This window comes from Hypanus sabinus, chromosome 21 (genome assembly GCF_030144855.1).
Source record: "Hypanus sabinus isolate sHypSab1 chromosome 21, sHypSab1.hap1, whole genome shotgun sequence".
NCBI lineage: Eukaryota > Metazoa > Chordata > Chondrichthyes > Myliobatiformes > Dasyatidae > Hypanus > Hypanus sabinus.
The window spans coordinates 56,710,985-56,733,114 of NC_082726.1; the positions used below are offsets into that span (position 1 = coordinate 56,710,985).

Below are 22,130 nucleotides of genomic sequence, written 5' to 3' on the forward strand. Positions count from 1 at the left end.
CTCAGATGCACCAGAAGAAACGCTAGCGATCCTGTAATAGCGGGAAGCCATTTGAAGGAAGCCACGTGCGTTCGGTTCCCTTGCCTGGGGGCTGGTGGCTGGTACCACGGAAAATGACTTGGAACTAACAACGGGGAACCAACTCCCCCGACTCAACGGATTGGCCTCATAAAGACTCGGGCAAGTTTCAAACCGTCTCTCTCTTAAACCCAAAGAGCTGCAGCTTGAAGGGACAGTGACTTTTATCTTTCCATCGGACAATACAATATCCCCTAGACAAACGATAGAGCTATTGCTTAATTGATGATTATTATTATACCCGCATTTTTAGATTGAGTATTGACAACGTATTTTATCTGAATGTCTGTATTAATCTTATTTTTGTGTCCCTTTATAAATAAAGACTTTAAAAATAGTACCATCAGACTTCAATGGGCCTCTCTATCCTTGCTGGTAAGTGACCCAGTTACGGGGTTCGTAACACAGGAAATTCAGAGCAACACACACACACATGTTTTGGGCCATCAGTAGGCAAGGAAGCATCTATGGCGAGGACTAAACAGTCAACATTTGGGCATGAGATCCTTCATCGGGACTAATGAAGGGTCCTGGCTCATATCATTGGCTGTTTGTCCTTCTCTGTAGATGCTGCCTGCACTTCTGAGTTCCTCCAGTATTATGTGTGAGCTGCTCATGCTGAATATGTGACTCCCATCCTACAGATGTAGTTCAGGATCTATCAGTGATGCACAATAGATATCACTATTAGCAGCAACAATCATTTTCAATGAACGAAGAAAACAAAATAGTTGAGTAAATGTTCGTAATTTTTTGCCACTTGCCCACTAACAGCCAGATGTTGGAAGTGAAATTTCCACCTTGCTGTGTGTGGGATTTGAATGCCCTCTTGTGGTTCAATCACTACTGTGTGCTTAATCCATCAATTTATTTGGAGAAACCCACTGACATTGATTCTCAGCGCTTTGATAGCACCAGGGGGTGACCTTGTATTAACAAACCCTCCTGATTTTCAAATGTGTCCTATCCAAAATGCAGTAATGAGTCTTGCTTACCACATCATAGCTGTTGCATAATGTCCAGAGAACCTGTACTGCACATTAACATTACAGGGAGCCTTTGATGTAAACTTCTCAGCAATATACAAAATTGGATTTGGAAGCCCTTGCTCAAGCCTTCTGTAACTTTCCTTGTCATAATCCAACTCAAATTTCCATTGGAAGTTTTCATTGTAGTCGATGGTTTCATTCAGCTGGTTCACAGGAAGTCCTGTAAGAACAGAGAATTAAGTGTTTCTCATGTTAAACGTAGCCGTCAGCAAGCACAACAAAATAAGACATCAGACATAGAAGCAGAATTAGGCCATTTGGCCCATCGAGTCTGCCTCTATTCCATCATGGCTGATATCCCTCTCAACCCCATTCTCCTGCCTCCTCCCTGTAACCTCTGACACCCTGACTATCTAAGAGCCAGTCAACTTTATATATATCCAATGAATTGGCCTCCTGGTGGAATGAATTCAACAGATTCAATACCCTCTGGCTGAAGAAATTTCTCCTGATCTCTATTCTAAAGGGGCATCCTTCTATTCCAAGGCTGTGTTCCCTGATCCTAGACTCCCCTACTATAGGAACCGTTCTCTCCATGTTGAAAAAAAAATACCAAGGAAATATGGCTAGAAGACAGCATGGTGTTACGCTTGCAACATTATTCATTTTACATATGAATTTTGGTAGATTTGTCACTGTAGCATTCCCTGTTATCATAGAAAGAGTGTTTGATGTGTCCAGGCCTGTACTTGCTGAAATATAGAAGAATGAGGGAGGATCTCATTGAGACCTACTGGAAATTGAAAGGCCTAGATAGATTGGATGTGGAGAAGATGTTTCCTATAGAGGGGAGTCTAGGACCAGAGGGCACAGCCTCTGAATAGAAAGATATCCCTTTAGAAGAGAGATAAGGAGGAATTTCTTTCGCCAGAGGGTGGTGAATCTGTGGAATTCATTGTGACAGATGGCCGTGGATGCCGACATTGGGTATAGTTAAAGCAGAGTTTGGTAGGTTCTTGATTAGTAAGGGTAGCAAAGGCTCGTCCAGTCAAGATGGCACCTGTGTACAATGCTCCTTTGGTCAACATCTTCTGGATAGACCATAAAACCATACATTCCACTTCTTTTATGTTGTTTTTAACATTTGTTTTTCATCTTGGATGTGATTCTGGAACTGCTGGAGCATGGGATTTGCTGTTTGGAGATTGCTTGTGTTTTTCCAGCGCTCTGCAATCTTCGAGAGGATTCCGGGAGGCAGAAAACTGGAACCTCATGGCAGGCAAGCTCTGAAACTGCAGTGATTTTATGATGTAAAACAGCACTGCCCCTTGTACAAACTTTGCTAGTCCTTTTGCCAAAAGAGTTGCTGCCAATTCACAATCAATAAAAGGTTCTACCTACCTTTCAGAGTCACATTGATTCCCGCCAGTCCAATTTGAAGACCCACTCTTGCCTTTATTATCTCACTGCTGAAAGCCTTGTAGGTTGTGTTCACTGTGACGTACCCCTCTTCCCAGTTGCTGGTGAAGTTGACCACTACAGAGTGAATATTGAGCACAATTACCTTCAGTACCTTCCATGAACCAGAGGTTCTCAAAGTATATTATAAATATATCTAGCAGATATGTTGAAGCAATTAATGGTAGATTCGATTTTCATTCAGGTGAGCCTTCTGTAAGTTAACTTCTGTGCACAAGGTCTTAACTGAGGCCATGACTGTGAACAACCACGGAGAGGAAGTTGTGTTTATTTGACTTGTTGTATATAGGTGAAGTTGGAAGGAAAACAGATGAAGCCTTTTGTTATTCAAGCCACTCAAGATATTAAACTTTTCTGAATTAAACAATGACAACAGCATCTTTATTGGAAATTGAGTTCATTTCCCAGACACTTTAGCCAAATATTGTCATGTTGATAAAAAAAAACATACACAATTCCTGGAATTCCGTAATTGTTTGCCTTTGTATATAAAAGGGATTTGAAATTAGCCAGGAAAAGCATAGGCTGTTTCATGCCCAACCATACGAATTAAAATAGGATCTGGAGCATCCCTAGTGGGATCTTATTGATGCAGACAATTCAGTGGCAGAGTCAGTGAGGAGCTGAGGAGCATTCTGCCCACTCCCAACAGCAGTCACGACAATAATGGAGCTTCCAGGTTTGGTGAGAGAAACTCAGATACTCTTGAGAGTAAGATAAATGTCAGAGATGGGGGAGGGAATGGGCAGTGGCGGGAGAGGGCGGGAGAAGATCTGAGTGTTTGATATGTGACCAAAAATCTCCAAGTCCACGACTGGGAGAAGATTTTGGCGGGGGAGGGTGTGTACCTTCGGCTCTCCCTTCCACATGTGAATTCCCTGCACATATGAGCAGTGAGGAAAGACTTCCTGTCCTTCCAAGGTACTTGAGATGAGCTGCACTCCATTAAACACAGTTGTGATGAGACATTTTAGGAACTAGGTCAGGGTCTCATGCATTGATGTATGATCTGTATAGGTAGTTTTCTGAAAGGGGATGTGAGAACTATTATCATGGACTGGAGATCAAACAGATCACAGAAACACACAGTTCAGCCCAATCCCATCAAATCTACATCAACCTTCAAGCAACCATCTATCCAGCAAAATTAAAGATCCCTTCCACCTCAAAATATCTCTTTTTACCCTCCGTTCATGGGGCAGAAAATACAGAAGTTTGAAAATACCAGGATCAAGGACAGCTTCTATGCTGATGTTATAAGAATCTTGAACAGACACCTGACCTCACAATTTACCTTGTTAAGGATCTTGCACCTTATTGTCCACCTGTACCACACTTACTCTGTCATTGTAATGCTGTATTCTATTGCTGTTTTCCTCAATGCACTTGTGTTCTGAAATTATTTGTATGAATAATTTGCAAATCTACTATTTTCATAGTAGCTCAGTTGCACATGACAATCAATAATAAACCACTTTCAATTCCATTCCCAATTAAACTACCAAACCATGCGAGTTTAGGTGGTGGTTTGACACTGCAGCACCACATGGTCACAGAATGAATTTATACCCTCCACACAGACAACAGCAGAGATCAGGAATGAATTGGGGTTACTGGAACTGGGAGACGGTGGTTCTACTGTCATGTCCTTTTCTCCTGAAAAGAGTGCGCATGGACAGCCATTGATTCCTAATGGTGGAATGTGAACTTGTGGTCAGCTCTATTACTCCGTGCTGATTAAAGTGTCAAGCAAGATTACAATCGATGAGAGTATGAGTGGAAAGCATGAATGGGTGCTCAGTGTCTGGCGCCAACTGCCTGCATTTGACTGTTCTCCCTCTTGTTGTTCCTGGTGGAAGGTGCAGGAGTCTCAGGTCCCATGCTGAAGGGTTCAATTGTGTCGGCGGCTTGTGACTCACTTTCGGGGACTCAGCAGTTCGTGCTTCATGTGTTTTTGTTTACTCTTTTTTTTACTACCTGCACGATTTGATTGAGGCGCTTCGGTGCAGAACTGGCCCTGCGGCTGTGGCCTGCAGCCACTGACACAGCGCCGAACTGGCTGCCTCGGTGGCTGTGGACCTCCTGGGCCAGCTTCACTTGCCTCATGGCTCTGCACTGACCTTCGGGGACTCTGCAGTTTGATGTTTAACATTCTTTGCGTTAGTCACTCGCTTTTTGTTGTTGGCGCAATTCGTTCTTTTTTTTTCACTCGTTGGATGCTTGATAGTCCTTGTTGTGTGGGGTTTTTCTTTAAACAGGTTCTATGTTTCATGGCTGCCTGTGGAAAGACGAATCCCATATCCGTACTTTGATAATAAATGTACTTTGAACTTTTGGTTACTGTGAACTGCAGTGAAATGAAGAAGTGGAACACAAAGGGGAAACTTTGCTGGCTTAGGAAGCTATGAGTGTGTGTGGCACATTAGACAGGTTGACAATGCATTCTTTTTCATCACATGGGTGAAGCAACAACAATTTGCAGGAAGAACTTACTGGGTCAGACAGCTCAGTGAAAGGAAAGGAACTGTTGATGTTCTGTGTCGAAACCCTAATCAGTCCTGAAATGCAGGGTTAGGACCCAAACCAGCATGACAGTGTAAAGGCTAGAGTAACGATTTACAGCACCAGCAACTGAAGTTTGGTTCCAGCCGCATTCTGTAAGGAATTTGTACATTCTCCCCTTGACCACAGGTGCTCTGGTTTCCTCTCACGTTCCCAAGATGTATGAGTTTGGGTTAGTAAGTCGTGGGCAAGCTACCTTGGGCTGCCCCCAGCACCTTCCACGGTGCTTGTTGCAAACTACACATTTCACTGTATCACAAACAAGAGAAAATCTGCAGATGCTGGAAATCCGAACAGCAAATACAAATGCTGGAGGGACTCAGCAGGCCAGGCAGCATCTATGGAAAAGAGTGAACAGTCGAAGTTTCGGGCTGAGACAACTTCTTCAGGAAGTTGCAATGCTCCATTGTTCATAAAGCTAATCTTTAATTCCTTTCCTCCACCAGATGCTGCTTGACCCACTGAGTTCCTCCAGCATATTCCTTCTTGCTCCAGGTTCAAAATTTCCAGCCTCCTGTGTCTAGGGAGATGAGATTGGTGCTGTCTGCTGGCTCTCGGTAAACTTCTTTGTCCTTCTGCTTCTCTTGCTCCTGCTGCTCTTCACACTCCAAAAGCCTGTCCAGGAGCTGAAGGACTGTCTGTGTGGGTGGGTGGGAGGGAGAGAGGAAAGGGGCTCGCTTTGCTGCTGTTCTTTTGTTGCTTGGTGTGTTCTCTGTTGTGGGCTTGCTGTGTCAGTGCCGGAATGTGTGACGACACTCAAAAGCCACACATCCCCAGCTACATCGGTTGTTGATGCAAAAGACTCATTTCACTGTGTGTTTCCATGTTCTCCTGATAAGTAGGCCTGAATCTGAACCGGCGTTTGTGACACACAGTGCACCGTCAGGAAGTCTCCGAGCCTCCCCTCCATCTGGGCGTATGGTGCACAAGGTTGATGCGGTTTCCAAAGGGAATCTGATACTTGCCTTGGGTCTAGTTTTATCAGCATTTAAGAGAGGGCTGTACACTGGTGTACGTGTTGAGGAAAATACTCTGGTCCTCACCTTCCCTTCAGGATCCCTCCCTCAGCTGATGTGGATAATGCCTGGCAGTCATGTCTCCCAAAGGATAAATGCATCCTGTTAGCTTCCCAGGAGCTTATTACCAGCAAAATATCCTGCTGGTCTACAAGCACCTGGATATTTGGAGTGCAGAAGCCCTTCCTCTTCAGGAAAAAGCCAAGGTTTACCACAGAAAATGTGCACAAGCATGCAGTTTACACCTGTATGAAGCCAGGATTACCTTGTCTCTCAAATTAGCTGAGCAATTCATGCATTAAATCCTGGGAGATAGTGATACCAATTCATCACCTGTGCATTCCTACAAGGGTACAGATGACCCCTCACTGGAGCATTGATCATCCTACAAGGGTATAGATGACCCTTCATCGTGGTATTTATTGATTTTCACTTACTCGAAGACATCAACATCTAAATTTAACAATAGTCCAGGATTTGCAAAAACCTTCTTGCTCAGTCTGCTTTTCACTCTGGTCAATTATAACCCTGCATTAACCATGTTCTGTTTATACAGTATGGGCTAGAGACAGTGCCTTGTCGAGTGTGTGAGTTTAAAAACACACCTTGCCAGGTACAGTTCACACTATTTGCATTGCATGCCTAATGGACCTTATAGAAATTCTTACACAGACTGGATCAGTGCACAGGGCCAGTGAACCAGGAAAAAGCCTTCCCTTACATGACATCACGTTTAGCTCTGTAATACTTTACTGCCAATGGTTTTTTTAAAAACATTTTAGTAATACTTGTTAGGGGAGAAAGTGGGCTTTCTTCCCATTGTTCTGTATAATCTAGAACTTAGCATTCCTTCCAGATTTAGTATGTTCCTCCTGGTACAACACTGTTTGTCTTGGAGACATGATGTAAGGTTTTGACCTGAAATGTTGACAATTTCTCCCTCCTCCCCCTCCCCCACAGGTGATGCTTCACCTGCTGAGTTCTTCAGTGAAACTGTACTGTATTTATCTGTCATGGTTTAATGTCAGGAGATGTATCATAGTAGCATGTAAATGCTAGAGAGTTTGCAGATGCTGGAAGCCCAAAGCAACACACAAACCGCTGGAGGAACTCAGCAGGCTAGGCAGCATCAATGGAAATGAATAAACAGTTGATGTTTCAGCATGAGAACCTTCTTCAGGATTTGAAAGGAAGAGGGAAGACACCAGTACAAAAAGATGGTGGGGGGGGGGGGGGTGGTTTCAGGGAAGAAGGAGAGCTAGAAGGTGATAAGTGAAGCCAGGTGGGTGGGAAAGAAAAGGCTGGAGAAGGAGAAATCTGAAGCACAACTGAGTAAATGCTGTAATTGCAGATTTTGGAATCAGGATCAAAATACAGGAAGAACAGAGCGGTCCAAGCAACATCTGTGGAGGCAGAGGGATGGTCACTGTCTTGGGTCGAGACCCTGCATCGGGACTGAGTGTGCGGAGGGGAGATGGCCAGCATAAAGAGCTGAAGAGGGTTGGCGTGTGAGTGATAGTTGGAAGCCAGTGAAGAGGGAGATGAAGGACACAGACTGTTGAGTCCAGACTCACAGAGCATAGACTGGTTGAGTGGTGTTACAACAACAACTTTGCACTCAATCGGTAAGACCAAGGAATTAATTGCTGGCTTCAGGAAGCGGAAGTTGAAGGAACATCCACCAGTCCTCATCGAGGGATCAGCAGTGGGAAGAGTGAACAGTTTCAATTCCTGAGTGTTAACATGTTTGAAAGTCTGTCCTGGGTTCAATATTACAAGGAAGGCATAACAGTGGCTATGTTGCATTAGGAGCTTGAGGAGGCTTAGTATGTCATTAAAGATTCTTGCAAATTTCTACAGATGTACCATGGAAAGCATTGTAACTGGTTGCCTCACCATCTGGAATGGAGGGGCTACTGCACAGGATTGGAGAAAGCTGTAAACTCAGCCAGCTCCGTCATGGAGCAATAACCTCCCCAGTACTGAGGATGTCTTCAAAATGCAATGCTTCAAAGAGCTAGCATCCATTAATAAGAACTCTGTCATATTGGGGGGTGAAGGGAGAAGACCCAAAAGCAAGACACAGACACTGAACTACCAGGAACAGGACTAGGCATGAGAAGGAAGCAAGGGAAGTGAGGAAGAAAGGATGCTGGACATGACACAGGCCCTGGACGAGACAAGGATTCTGGGCCTGGGCTAGGACTTGACGAGGATAGTGAAACCAGGACATGGAACTGGGGACTAGGAGCCTGGGCTTGGACTCCGAGCCAGAGACTGGACAAGGACCCAGAACCTGGGTCTTGACTCAGGCTCGGACTCCAGAACCAGGTGAGGACAAGACGTGGCTACAGGGGGAGGAGAGGCACAGGACTGGATGTGAGACTCCGGGACAGGACAAAGGAACCCCAGCACCAGGCTGGGCAAGGTACACCTGGGCTGGGCGAGGCACATCGACAAGATGAAAACACAGAGCCCTGGTCAAGGGAGAACAGGAACGCAGAACACAGAGTCAAAGGAGACACAGGAACATGGAACACCGAGCCAGGACCCTTCCTTGGGTGCAGGATGTAGGGGCTGGGACCCCTCCTTGAGTACAGGACATAGGGGCTGGGACCCCTCCTTGGATACAGGATGTAGGGGCTGGGACCCCTCCTTGGATACAGGATGTAGGGCCGGGACCCTTCCTTGGATACAGGATGTAGGGCCGGGACCCCTCCTTGGATACAGGACATAGGGCCGGGACCCTTCCTTGGATACAGGATGTAGGGCCGGGACCCCTCCTTGGATACAGGATGTAGGGCTGGGACCCCTCCTTGGATACAGGACATAGGGCCGGGACCCTTCCTTGGATACAGGATGTAGGGCCGGGACCCCTCCTTGGATACAGGATGTAGGGCCAGGACCCCTCCTTGGATACAGGATGTAGGGCCGGGATTCATTACACAAACACTGAACACAATGAGACAGTTCCCAACACTAGGTAGCGGCAAAATGGCCGGACCTACCTAGCAAAGGCATGGACACAGACAGACAGTTCCAAACAAGACAAGCCTTCCGGCAGAGGCGAGGCGAGGCGAGGCTTCTAGTAGAGGCGAGGGTAGGCGAGGCTAGGATCCAGGCGGAGGTGAGGCGAGGTGAGGCAAGTCTCCAAGCAGAGGTGAGGGTAGGCGAGGCTAGGATCCAGGCGGAGGTGAGGCGAGGCGAGGCTAGGATCCAGGCGGAGGTGAGGCGAGGCGATGCTAGGATCCAGGCGGAGGTGAGGCGAGGCGAGGCTAGGATCCAGGCGGAGGTGAGGCGAGGCTATGCTCCAGGTGGAGGCAAGGCGAGGTGTGGCTAGGATCCAGGCAGAGGCAAGGGTAGTCGAGGCGTCTCCAGGCAGAGGCGAGGAGAGGCTAGGATCCAGGTGGAGGCGAGGGTAGTCGAGGCGTCTCCAGACAGAGGCGAGGAGAGGCTAGGATCCAGGTGGAGGCGAGGGTAGTTGAGGCGTCTCCAGACAGAGGCGAGGCGAGGCTAGGATCCAGGTGGAGTTGAGGCAAGTCTCCAGACAGAGGCGAGGCTATGTTCCAGGCGGAAGTGAGGTGAGGCGAGGCCCCAGTCACAGGTTGCAGGCACGCTTCGAAGGGAAGGAAGGGAACAGTCCAGCTTCAGGGTAACAGCAATAATGGCCTGACTCACCCAACAGAGGCAAGGACCAGGAGGAACAGATCCCACAATAGGGTAACAGCAAGGACAGCCTGACTTACCCCACAGAGGCAAGAACAGGATACCAACGGGACAAACCCACACAGAGGCAAGGACACAATACTGACAAGACAAAGACAGCATACTGACAAGACAAACCACCCACCAGCCTCGAACCCAGGGCCACTTATATTCCCGGCCCCAAGATGAGAATCATTAAGCCCAAATGAGACAAGGGAATGCTGGAAGACCCGAAGTCTGGTCCATGGACCAGACTGTGAGCTGGAACGCGGACTTTATGGACCGAACCATGACACTCTCAGCATTTAGGACATGCCCTCTTCTCATTGCTAGCATCAATGTAAAGATACTGGAGCCTGAAGACTCACTCAACATTTTGGGAACAGCTTTGTCCACAGTGTCATCAGATTTCTGATTGAACAATGTACACGACCTCACTATATTTTCTCTCTTTTTGCACTACTTCCTTAACTTAGCTTTAAACATATACTTCTTATTGTAATTTATAGCCTTTATTATTATTATTATTTTATTACTGTGTATACTGCTGCCACAAAGCAACAAATTTCATGACAAACGCCAGTGATATTAAACCTGATTCTGAACATTAAAACATAGAAGAGCACATCACAGTACAGGTCCATTGGCCCACAATGTTGAGCCAACCCTCTAACCTATTCCATGATCAATCTAACACTTCCCTCTCACATTGCCCTCTGTTTTTCTATCATCCAAGACTCTCTTAGGTCTCCTTAATGTATCAGCCTCTAGCACCACCCCTGGCAGTACATTTCATGTACCTACCACCCTCCATGTAAAACAACCTAGCTCTGACATCCCCTTATACTTTCCTTTTCTGGCTGCCTGTTTCAAGGTTGAATAAAGTATACATACTTTGATAATAAATGTACTTTGAACGTTTAGCTATTTGCACCCTGGGAAAAAATCTCTGGCTGTCCTCACTATCTATGCATCTTACACACCTCTATCAAGTCACCTCTCCCCCTTCACTCCAAAGAGAAAAAGCTCTAATTCTTTCAACCTGTCCTCATAAGACATGCTCTCTAATCCAGGTAGCATCCTGGTAAATCTCCTCAGCACCCTCTCTAAAGCTTCCACATCCTTAATATAAGGAGTTGATCAGAACTGAACACAATACTCCAACTGTGGTCTCCCTAGAGTTTTATCGAGCTCATATAAAGTTTTATAGACAACGTAATTCATATTCTCTATAACTTATATTAGTTTGCAGCTTTCAACTCTATCTCCCAACTAGTGAAGGCCAACGCACCATTTGCTTTCTTAATCAGCCTGTCATGAGCCCTGCAAATTGCCAGAGAGCATTGAGCTTCTGAGGTGTTTGAGCACATGTGTTTACTAATCAGCATCTTTTCTAGCCCTTGTGTTTTAGGCAGGAGGTTGCTGACAGTTACTCAACCCAGGAGCTGCGGATGGCAGGCTCATGACTTGAACCAGGAGCGGAGGAACAGTAGGATCCCCAGGAAGAGATGGAAACTAGAAATTAGACATCAGAATACCAACGGGGGCTCAGAGGAGTGACTGGGCAATGCCATGAGCCAACTCATCATTCTCTCCAACACAATGACCCACTGAGGCGTTGACTGGGAGACCTCTTTAAATAATCATAGAATGCGGGAAACATGCCAGCCACAATTAATTTCACAAGATTAAAGCTTAAACACAAGGGCTTAACAACTAGCAAAGATACTGATTAGTAAACACGGGTACTCAAACAGCCTGGAAGCTCAATGTTGTATGGCTATCTGCAGGGCTCATGATGTACCCTATCAACTTGTATGGCAACTTTGAGGGAACTGTGGACAAGGATCCCAATATCCTTCTGTTCCTCCACTAGGATACGGGCCATACATTTTCAGTATGCATATTTTATTTATCTTGATGGGTTCCAAATCTTTGGAACTATTTTTCCCCAAAGCTTATAGCTATTTAATTCTTGAGTAAGTTCAACACACTGTTGTACACTAAAGGGAATAAGATGTCTGGGGTGAGGAGGATGAGGGTCAGAGACAGCTGGGAATTGCCAAGCTTTATTGAAGCTACTTCACTCCATTTCAGCACCAAGTGCAGTCTCACTCCTGCCAATCTCTGCCCAGATCTGCTCCAGTGAATCATATCTGTGACACATAAAATCTACTTCTTGTACTTTCATTTCAGAATCAGGTTTATTATCACTGATAAATGTCGTGATGTATTGAATACTGAGCTATTTTGACATTAAGTTCCCTTGCTCCTTCCCCAGTGAGAGGAAGCCACCATTTGGGGCAACACCCCAAATCAGCAGGGAAGTATTTTGATTCTCCAATCAAGAATCTACTTTATTTGCCATATACATTTACATGTATGAGGAATTTGCTTTGGTATGTTGGTCAAGGTGTGACATTGAACAATTATAAAGATAACAAATATATAAAAATACAATGTAAACTGAATTATAAAGGTGAGTTAAATTGTCCACAGTGCAGTGATAAGGTTAATAGATAGAGGGAGGGATGAGCTGATAACTAGAATGGTTGATCAGATTAACTGCCTGGGGCAAGTTTAAAATGGTGTGAAGCTTCTTTTTAATGTTTTCATAGCCCTGTATCAGTTAGAACACAACAAAAGAAAACAAGGAACATGAAGAAATGTAACAGGGAATTATCTCCACTGGTGCTGCCTGACCTGCTGAGTATTTTGTCTTTATTGTAATAAATTCTGCACCGGTAAACGCGGCAAATGGGAAAATAATGTGTATAAATGCTCGACTTACCCACAATTATCACTCCAATGAATAGGCTTAGAATAACTCTGCAGAACGAGTAGATTCTCTGCATACAAAAGAGAATATATATTTTAAAGGCAAGCAAGTTGTGTTTAGTCCAAATATAATTCCGGCGATAGAATTTTTTAATAGTTGGGATTTTTTAATAATCGGCGATTAGTTTCGGCTACATTTTCAACGATAGAACTGATTCATTTAAAAATTGCATTATCAGCATCCAACTAAAATTATAAGCAATGGGCGTAAACGTGGCTTTTTCACTGCAGTTTACGTCCGTTCGGGCCATCTAGCCACTGTTACTGTTGAGAGGCACGAGAGCTAACCGTGCCCGATGCAGTCAGATCGCCGGTCAGGGTACAACAAGGAGGGGCGAGGAATCCGATACTGGAATCTGGAGCTATACACATGACCACAAAGTGATGGAAGAACTCAGGGGTCTCGGCCCGAAGCACCTACTGTCCCTTTCGCTCCAGAAATGCTGCCCCTAAGACGTCCGTGGTTGCTTGAAAACTCCGGCTAGCCGCTCGTGCCTCGGAGTCAGAATCAGGTTTAGTGTCACCCCCTTAAATCGTGAATGAAGGAATGTCCAACGGTTACTTACCCCTCTGCCCCTGATGCCGGGGAGAATAATAAGGAAAGTCACTGTAAGGACCAAGAAGACTAGGATAACCACAAGCAAGGTGATGGCGAAAACGAACGCCGTTTGTTGTCGGGGGTAGAAGGGAGAAATCCCATTGAACAAAGTCATGGTTGAAGCGCCTGCTGCAGGAAAAGAGAAGTTACCCCGTTATCTTATCGCCGAGATACGACATGATGCTTAAACGAAAAAGTTAAAGTTGGCGGCATCCCCGCAGTAACGATGCAAATCAGGTATATTCACTTTTTATTTTGTAAAACTAAACATAACGGCGGTTAACATTATTCTAAAATCGACCAAGCAAGCCAAGTTCTAGTGCGATGCTGGAAAGATATGTCACAATGCCACAATAATATCTTACAGATCGAGGCGATGGTCGGGCGAAAGCCCAGACTGCGCGCGGAACAGTGCCATCAAAAACCGCCTCCTTCTGATATACAACATATTTTGTTACTTGTCTGCATCTTACATCGTTTGATTTTCCTCCGCTTTCTTTTAAAGAGACAGGGTTCTGTGGCCAATTTATTTTTAAAAGGTCGTATTTATTTTTTCTCCAAATTTAAGAATTTTAGCAAGTTTTTAATATAAGCTCTCTCTCTCTCTCTCTCTCTCTCTCTCTCTCTGATGTGTTCTGATGATCTACTCACCTTAATACAGGTTGGAGTCACCCGGGGGAGGGGGGGGGGGGCGGAATTACGCTTCTCACCACTAGGGCAAATCTCAAATGCGAAGGAAATATTGTAAACTGTTGTTCCCTCGTATTCTGTCCCATCCAATTTATACTCTTGCTGCTTTGCTCACTTAAGGAAGGGCTCCAGAAGTTTACGTCAGATATCCGGTAAATGATTGAAAGTGGGTTTTTCTAGAACATATCTTCTTCCTGGTACCTGATGCAATTTCTCCCACACCTTCTCTCTACGTAAGAGACCCTCCTCCCGCTGCTGAAGAGTCCCATTTGTGTTGGCCCATCCCGAGACAGCGGAGCTTGTTAACCGACTCCGCAGGTAAGTTGGCTTCGCAGCGAGTAATACTTTCAAATCTTTTGGTGGATGGTTGTCAAGATCTGCGTCCAGATTCCGAGACCGCCTTTCAATCTGCGTATAAATCTCATTCATGCTACGCTAAAAGCATGGGATTGATTCAACTGGGCAATGAAATTAGAGAGGTCGGGATTAAACAGCTCTCGGCTCTTTAACTGAATCAGAACCAGGTTTATTATCAGTGACATACTTGGTGAAATATGTTGTTTAGTGGCAGCAGTACAGTGAAATGCATAGAAATTCTAAATTACATTAAGAAACATATTTTAAAATAAATTGTGTAAAAAAGAACAAGAACAGTGAGGTAATTGTTCGTGGGTTCATGGACTGCTCATAAATCTGTTGTAGGTGAGGAAGCAACTGCTCCTTAAACATTGAGTGTATGTCTTCAGGCTTCAGTGCCTCCTTTTGGATGGCAGTAATGAGAAGAGGGCATATCCTGGATAATGGGGGTCTTTAATGATGGATAACTTATATGGCGTGGTCCTCTAACACACTGCCGTGTGAACAGAGTTCATTTCCTCGCGGATTAACGCTACTTCATATTTTGTTGTCCGTTTAAAAATACTGTAAGTAAATTCCCCCTGAAGTTCTTGCCGATAGAGTTGCCGTGAAGGGCGAATCCCGATGCGGTTTGATGTTCACTAAGATGCGCCACCTTACTACAGGACCAGCTCTGCGGGACGTCTGCCAGGTTTTAGCGCCGCAAATCCGCTCTGCGATCCCTGAATCAGTTGTTACGCGCTTTTGCACTGCAGATTGTGAGGAGTCGTTGTAATATTTACATCCCCCAACGTAATTCTAGCAGTGCATTAATGATGAAACTGGCTGTTGTTTCAAGGTTTCACTTTTTTTTTCTTAGACTTTAAGTGCGCGCGGGTTTGAGTTGAGTTCGCTGCTGCATATCAATAGATCCCGGAGAAGGGCGCTGTTCGACAGAGAAAAGAACAGGTTTCGTTTTTGGCAATTGATCAATGCAAGTTTTTTATTCACCTTTCCTTGCCTATCGGCACTCAGTGAAGTATCCGCGGTTACAACCGTCTCTGTCAACATAACAGAAATTCCCAAAGCGCTTCACAGGGCATTAATTACACCTTAGCGCGGATTGTGCAACGTAATACATAGAATCTGAATCAGAATCAGGTTTAATGTCCCTAGTATATGTCGTGAAATCTGTTTTGCGGCAGTAATGCCTTGCAATACTTAATTTTTTTAAAAAAACTATACATTTCAATAATATTTAATGCATACATAATTTAAAAACTATAAATTGCAATTATATAAACATACACCAGTATATTTAAATTAAATAAGTAATGCACAAAAATAGCCAAAAAAAACCCATAGAAGCAGAATTAGGCCATTCGGTCGATCGATTTGCTCCGTCTGGACGTGTGCTGGACAGGACAGTGATCTCAAACTGAAACTCAGATTACAGCCGGTCGTCACCAACTGGAAGTTGGAGAGTAGTTAAATGTAGGAAATATTCAGCATTTCTATGCTTCTATGTTTTTTGCTGAGAATCACTGGACAGGTGAGTCAGGTGGACTAAACTGGTGATACACGTAGATGCAGATGGATTTGGGAGCAACAACAGGAGCAAAAGGAATTTCGGATCGAAACTCTAACCCTAAACGTCAGTAATTCCTTTTCCTCCCAGAGATGCTGCTCCACCCGCTGAATTCTTCCAGCAGATTGTTGTTGGGAACTAAAACGGCGAATTGTTTTATTATTGCCGCATGTACAGTGAAAGAATATAACTTTGTTTAGCATTCTGTCCATAGAGGTAATTTAATCACATCAGTACCTGGAGGTAGAACAAAGGGAAAGGCAAAAACAGAATGCAGAATAAAGTGTTACAGTCACTAGAGGCACTGAGATGCGGGACATCTGGAGCAATACCCACATTGTGCTGGAGGAGCTCAGCAGGTCAGGCAGTCGAAGTCTTGGTCAACAAGTCCTGATGAATGGTCTCGGCCCGAATCGTCGACTGTTTATGCCCATCCGTAGATGTGGCCTGACCTGTTGAGTTCCTCCTGCACATCGTGTGCATTGTGGAAGTTACAGAGAAAGTGCAGTAGACAGGCAATGAGGTGCAAATCCATGGCAAGGTAGACTGTGACCACAATTTTGAGCATCTATAGTATTTTGCTTTTTGAAAAAAAAAGAACTTTTACCAGCAGATAATTTCTTGATGTAGTTATACTGTGAATAATCTTCAAAAACTTTTTTGAAGAGATGTATTAAATGTCAGATCCAATGTAGTTGATTACTGGAAGAATGGCTATCCTGGTTTTAGTATTAATAAAACCAAGTTTCTATAAATGGTTTTATGTCAGTTTCCTGAACACAATCTGATGTACCATCAATAACTTTCGGAGACATGAGGCGAGATATAGGCTTTTATTGGCTGGAAGAAAGAACAAGCAGCAATTGACCACCACACAACATCCTGGAGACTGAGGCCAGGGCTGTGTCTCCAATCGCCTTTATACCGGGGTCTGTGGGAGGAGCCACAGGAGCAGTCAGCGGGGGGGGGGGGGGGGGGGCAGGTCCAGACAGGTATATGTAGTTCACCACACAAACACCAATTTTTAACAAACTTTCCCTTCTACGGCCCTTTGCCAGTCCTGAAGAAAGGAGCATTGACTATTCATTTACGTAGAATCTGCCTGAGTTCCTCCAGCATTTTGTGTTTCTTGATTTGACTGTTTTTTGTTCAGAAAGGCACAAGTTTCAAAGTTTCATCTCAGCGATCTAATTCTCCGATACGCTTTTCCAAGCCGTATCGGCAAATACAAGCAAATCAGTTGAGGGAAAACACGGCATCTGCAGAATCTCCTGGTGTTTATCAAGCCTGTCCTGGAATAGTTCGGGCAAATTGGCTTAGTGGAGGAAACAAAAACCAGGGAGCATTGACCAGAAGTAACTGGTGGAGAGTTGGAGATGGGATGAGGAGAAACTTTCAAAGGACATTTTGCGGAGGCATCTCAGCGGGTCACGCTACAGTATTCACCCAGAGACGGGCGGGTGGTGGTAAGATGTGCTATAGGTTTCCTAGACAGTCAGAGTCATAGGAAAGCACAGCGCAGAAACAAGCCATTCGGCCAGTCCGTACGAAACCATTTAAACTGCATCGACCTACACAGGGACCATAGCCCTCCATACCCCTCCCATCCACGTACCTATCCAAACTTCGCTTAAACTTTGAAATCGAGCTCGCGTGCACTGCTGGCATAAACCATTCAGTCCCTCTGATTCGACTTCGCTCAAACCCCAAGGAGTGGGAATACACACAGGTAAAGTGTGTAGAGTGGCAGAGGGGTCCAAGATACTTAAAACAGACTCAACCTATCCAGATAAACAGACAGATGGAGACACACACATTAAGCGCGTGTGCATATGCACACAGCACATGCTCATACACTCTAAGCACTCACGTTTATGCACATACACCCAGTCATTTGGAGATACTCGGATTTAGAGCGGATTTAACTTTCTGGATACACAGAGAGAGGACACCACACACACACACACACACACACACACACACACACACACACACACACACACACCACATACACACACACACACACACACACACACACACACACACACACACACACACACACACACACACACACACACACCACATACACACACACACACAATGAGCACACTTGCACTCTAAGCACACACATGCACACACTAAGCACGTGTTCACACTCTAAGCACATACATATATACACACACTAAGAACACGCACACATACATGTATATATATACACACACACACACACACACATACACACACACACATTTTGTTCACATCCTATTTTTCTCAGCCACCCTTCCTCCTTTAGACTCCCCTTTCAGTCTCACTACTTCTGTTCCTCCTAGCAACCACCTTTACTCTCTCTCCCCCCTCACCCATCTTTTTTTTTGTTTGCCCCTTTGTCTCTCAATTCCTCAGCAGGTAGAGCTGCTGCTGCAGTAATCCTGGCTCGTCTCTGATCTCCCATGCTGTCCCTGGAAATTGTTCCACCCATACCCTCGATATGCGCTGGTAGATTAAATATCCCAGTGTAGATGGGCGACAGGAGATTCACAGGGGACTGCCGGGCATGTCAATAGATTAGAGGGAAAGAAATGTGTGAATCAGACAGCGGGAGTCCTCTGAGAGTCTAGCATAAACTCGATAGGCTGCACGGCCTCTTTCTTTATCATAAAAAATAATATGCAAATAAATTCTTATCAAATTTATTAGAATTAATTGCTGGGAAGGAACATGCATTTTCTTAGTAGCTGCTTCTCAATAGTCTGGACTATTCCGATTTTGGGAAGTGCATTGGAAAATTAGATCACTGAGGTGAAACGTGTGTCCTTCTACACAACAAGCAATGAGTCAAAGCATCACACACAAAATGCTGGGGGAAATCAGCAGGTCAGGCAGCATCTATGGAAGTGAGTCAACTATCGACATTTCTGACCGAGACCCTTCTTCAGACTGACATCAACTCAGGAGGGGAAGAATTGGTCATTGTTTTGTTCAGGAAACTGACAAAAAGTAATCCAAACTATTAATAACCCAGCAATGTTGACTCTTTATTCCACTCCATAGACTCTACCGACTTGCTGAGTTCCTCCAGCATTTTTCTATGTGTTTCTCTGGGTTTCCATCATCTGCATAATTGTTTTCTTACCAGGATCATTTCTAATTGGAACTGAACAATTCAGAAACACCCCTGGCAAATGTGAAAGAATTAGATCTGGAAAAGAACATGGCACAGAATTTCATCTGCCAAGTGTTGATCACGGTCTGGATTTGCCTCCACTATCTAATGTTTGTCAGTAAGTAATATTGGCAGCTTATCTGGAACAGAGACATTTCTATGATGAAGAGCAACATATCCTGCCCATTCTTCCATATTCCAAGCAAGCTCAATCCTTTTCTCTTCATCCTTTATCCTGCATTTTGTTTTCTTTTCAAGTAGTTTTAATTTTGTGAATATAACACACATATCTGAAGTTTGCGAGACTGCAGCATGTGACATTGGCGCTCTTTGCGGCAGTTGGTAAAATTCCATCTTCCTCAGAACTTACTGGTGTAATTCTACACTGCCATAACAGAGAGCATCTTCACATCAGCCATTCCTGGCTGGTTTGGTGCAGCATCCTCTCACAATATATGAAAACTACAGTGAATGTCAGGTCAGTAGGAAAGGTCATTGGCTGCAGTCTACCATCACTGCAGGATTTGCATGTGTGCAGGACAATAAAGCAGGCAAGAAAAATCATTGCAGGCACTACCCACCTTGCAAACTTCCTTTTCGAAAAGCTTCCTTCTGTAACATGCCATAAGGCTATTAAAACAAATAGCTTACGCAGAGTAAACCCAGTAGCCCAAGTCAGTAATTGGACAGAGGTCACTGTTGGTTCAGTGGGTTGCATTCTTGTCTCTCGCTCAGAAAGTTGTTGGTTGAATCATACACTGGTGATTTAATCACAGTTAGTCAAAGAAGGATGCAGGAAAAATCATTACTGACACTTCCCACCCAGCAAGTGCCTTTTCCAAAAGCTCCCTTCTGAAAAGTGCGACAGAGCTATTAAAAGAAATTCACCCGATCTTAAGAGTTTCTTGCGCCAGGTAGTTAATCTGATCAACCATTCTAGTTACCCCCAGTGCACTGCACTGTAAACCCTTTAAACCACTTTTACATTGTATATACATGCTGGTATTTATGTATTTATACACATTTTATTCCATCTCTGTACTTCAATTTCTAACTTTATTTTTATATGATTCTTTATCCTTCCTAATTGTTGTATTTTGTTTTTTGTTGCATGTTACACTGTGCCCAACGCAACAAGCGTACTCCTAATACAAATAAATGTATGTTCTGTGCAGCGGATAAGGTTGCCTCTTAATCTTGTGATTGGTTTAGAGAAGGAACATAGGCAAGTGCTTCTGGGACAAAGGGACAGGTTTAAATGCAAGGGGGATTTGAACAGAAACGTTCTTCACAAGGTATTAAGGAAGTAAATAACTAGAGGTTTCATAGGGATTTTGAGAAGCAATTGAGAGGAAATAATTAGCAGGTTAATGGAGTAAGAGTAAGGGAATTGAATCCTTCTGCTAAGAGCCTGCATAGACTCAGTGGGCTGAGTATCGTTCTTTGTCATGACAATTCTACATAAAGCCGTACATTCTAGCAAGCTGTTGTTTGCAGGTAAGATAGACTTTTTTATAGGGATACGTACACCATGAACAAGGCCAGTGTTCATCCCCAATTTGCCCTTATTTTCTGGGTCACTTCAGGCAGCAGTTAAAGAACAATCCTAGTCTAGTGAATCAGTGAATCAGGAATTACGTATGAACTAGTCAGGGTAAGATGTTTTTCTCATCTGATTAGTGCACCCTTTGATTCACTCTCATATTCTTGGTGAGATAGCAGTGAACCAGCTGCTTTATATTTTTGTTTCACAACAACCCAGCGGCTCCTTGGATGACTTAATTTTGGAATTCTATTTATTCCAAAAAGTTGTGGTAATTTAACAGCAACCCCCCATCCCCCCCCCCCCCCCCGCCCATCAGATAGTGGGATTCAAATTCTTATTTAGAAATACAGTGCAGAACAGGAGAACAGGCCCTTTCTGCCAAAAGAGCTGCGCTACTGAGCAACCCACCTATTTAACACTGACCTCATCATGGGATAATTTACAATGACTAAATACCCTACTAACTGTGGGAGGAATCCGGAGCAACTGGAAAAAACCCACTCAGTCACAGGGAGAACATACAACTCCTTACAGATGGCACTGGAGTTTAACTCTGAACTCCGATGCCCCAAGCTGTAACAGTATTGCACCAACTCCCATGTTACTAAGTTGCCCCAACCTATCTACCTGAGGGAATATAAAGAGTTTTCTCAATCAAAAGCCATGGGGTAGAACTTGGTCTTCTGCTGTAACTACCAGACGCACAATACGGTTACATAAACACATTGGCCCCAAGGGAACTGACATTTAGAAGTTTTAACACCAATACATTTCTATGTTGCATGTTTACATTGGGCCTCGTATCTAAGGAAGGACGTGCTGGCCCTGGAGAAGATCCTGAGGAGGTTTTCAAGAATGATCGCAGGAATATAAGGCTTTACAAATGAGGAGTGCTTGATGTCTTTGGGCTTGTGCATGTTGCAATTCTGAGGAATGAGTGGGAATCTTGCTCAGACCTACCAAATAGTAGAGTGGGCAAGGCGAGGATGTTTCTATCTGTAGGAGAGTCTAGCATATGAGAGCACAGCCTCACAATAAAGCACGGCCCTTTAGAACTGAGCTGAGGAGGAATTTCTTCAGCCAGACAGTGGTGAATCTGTGGAATTCTTTGCCACAGAGGGCTGTAGAGGCCAAGTCATCGGGTGTATTTAAGGCATAGATTAGTAGGTTCTTGACTGATAATCAGACTAAGGATTTCTGGGAGAAGATGGAGGAATGGGATTGAAAAATATCAGCCATGATTGAATGGTGGAGCAGATTCAATGGGCTGAATGGTCCAATTCTACTCCTGTATCATATACTCAGAATACAAGGGCAACTTCTGTCCTAATTCAATACTATTGATGATTCAATGCCTGGATTAAAACCCTGAACTCTTATTTAACCTAACTGCTGTCTGATTGAGACATCGAGAACATGAACTTATTAAACTTACTCACTGTAAAAACAGAATTTCCTTCTTCCAGTTTTTACCTGGCCATTCCTATTTACTTATCTTCTGTCCCTTGCTTCCTAAACAGATGTTATTACATATGACCAAAC

At 44.3% G+C, this 22,130-nt stretch overlaps 2 protein-coding genes across 3 annotated transcripts in view; one reads left to right on the forward strand and one right to left on the reverse strand.

Moving 5' to 3' along the window:
* Positions 1-14,163, reverse strand: part of duox2 (dual oxidase 2) — a 35,401-nt gene extending 21,238 nt beyond the window's left edge. The window contains exons 1-5 of one of the 2 annotated variants that reach the window (XM_059946614.1): positions 13,917-14,163; positions 13,234-13,394; positions 12,621-12,678; positions 2,469-2,603; positions 1,074-1,287 (exon numbers count right to left, since the gene is read on the reverse strand). In XM_059946614.1, coding sequence (XP_059802597.1) covers positions 1,074-1,287; positions 2,469-2,603; positions 12,621-12,678; positions 13,234-13,380 — 554 coding nt within the window. In that variant the 5' untranslated portion in view covers positions 13,381-13,394; positions 13,917-14,163. Of the gene's footprint in view, positions 1-1,073; positions 1,288-2,468; positions 2,604-12,620; positions 12,679-13,233; positions 13,395-13,630; positions 13,655-13,916 lie in introns of those variants that run through there. The other variant, XM_059946615.1, reaches the window with a different exon arrangement.
* A 14-nt stretch (positions 14,164-14,177) lies between these two features.
* LOC132379077 (dual oxidase 1-like) overlaps positions 14,178-22,130 on the forward strand; it is a 122,374-nt gene continuing 114,421 nt past the window's right edge. Inside the window, exons 1-2 of the mRNA XM_059946616.1 lie at positions 14,178-14,273; positions 19,016-19,160. Of these exons, the coding sequence (XP_059802599.1) occupies positions 19,091-19,160 (70 nt within the window). The 5' untranslated portion in view covers positions 14,178-14,273; positions 19,016-19,090. The remainder of the gene's footprint in view (positions 14,274-19,015; positions 19,161-22,130) is intronic.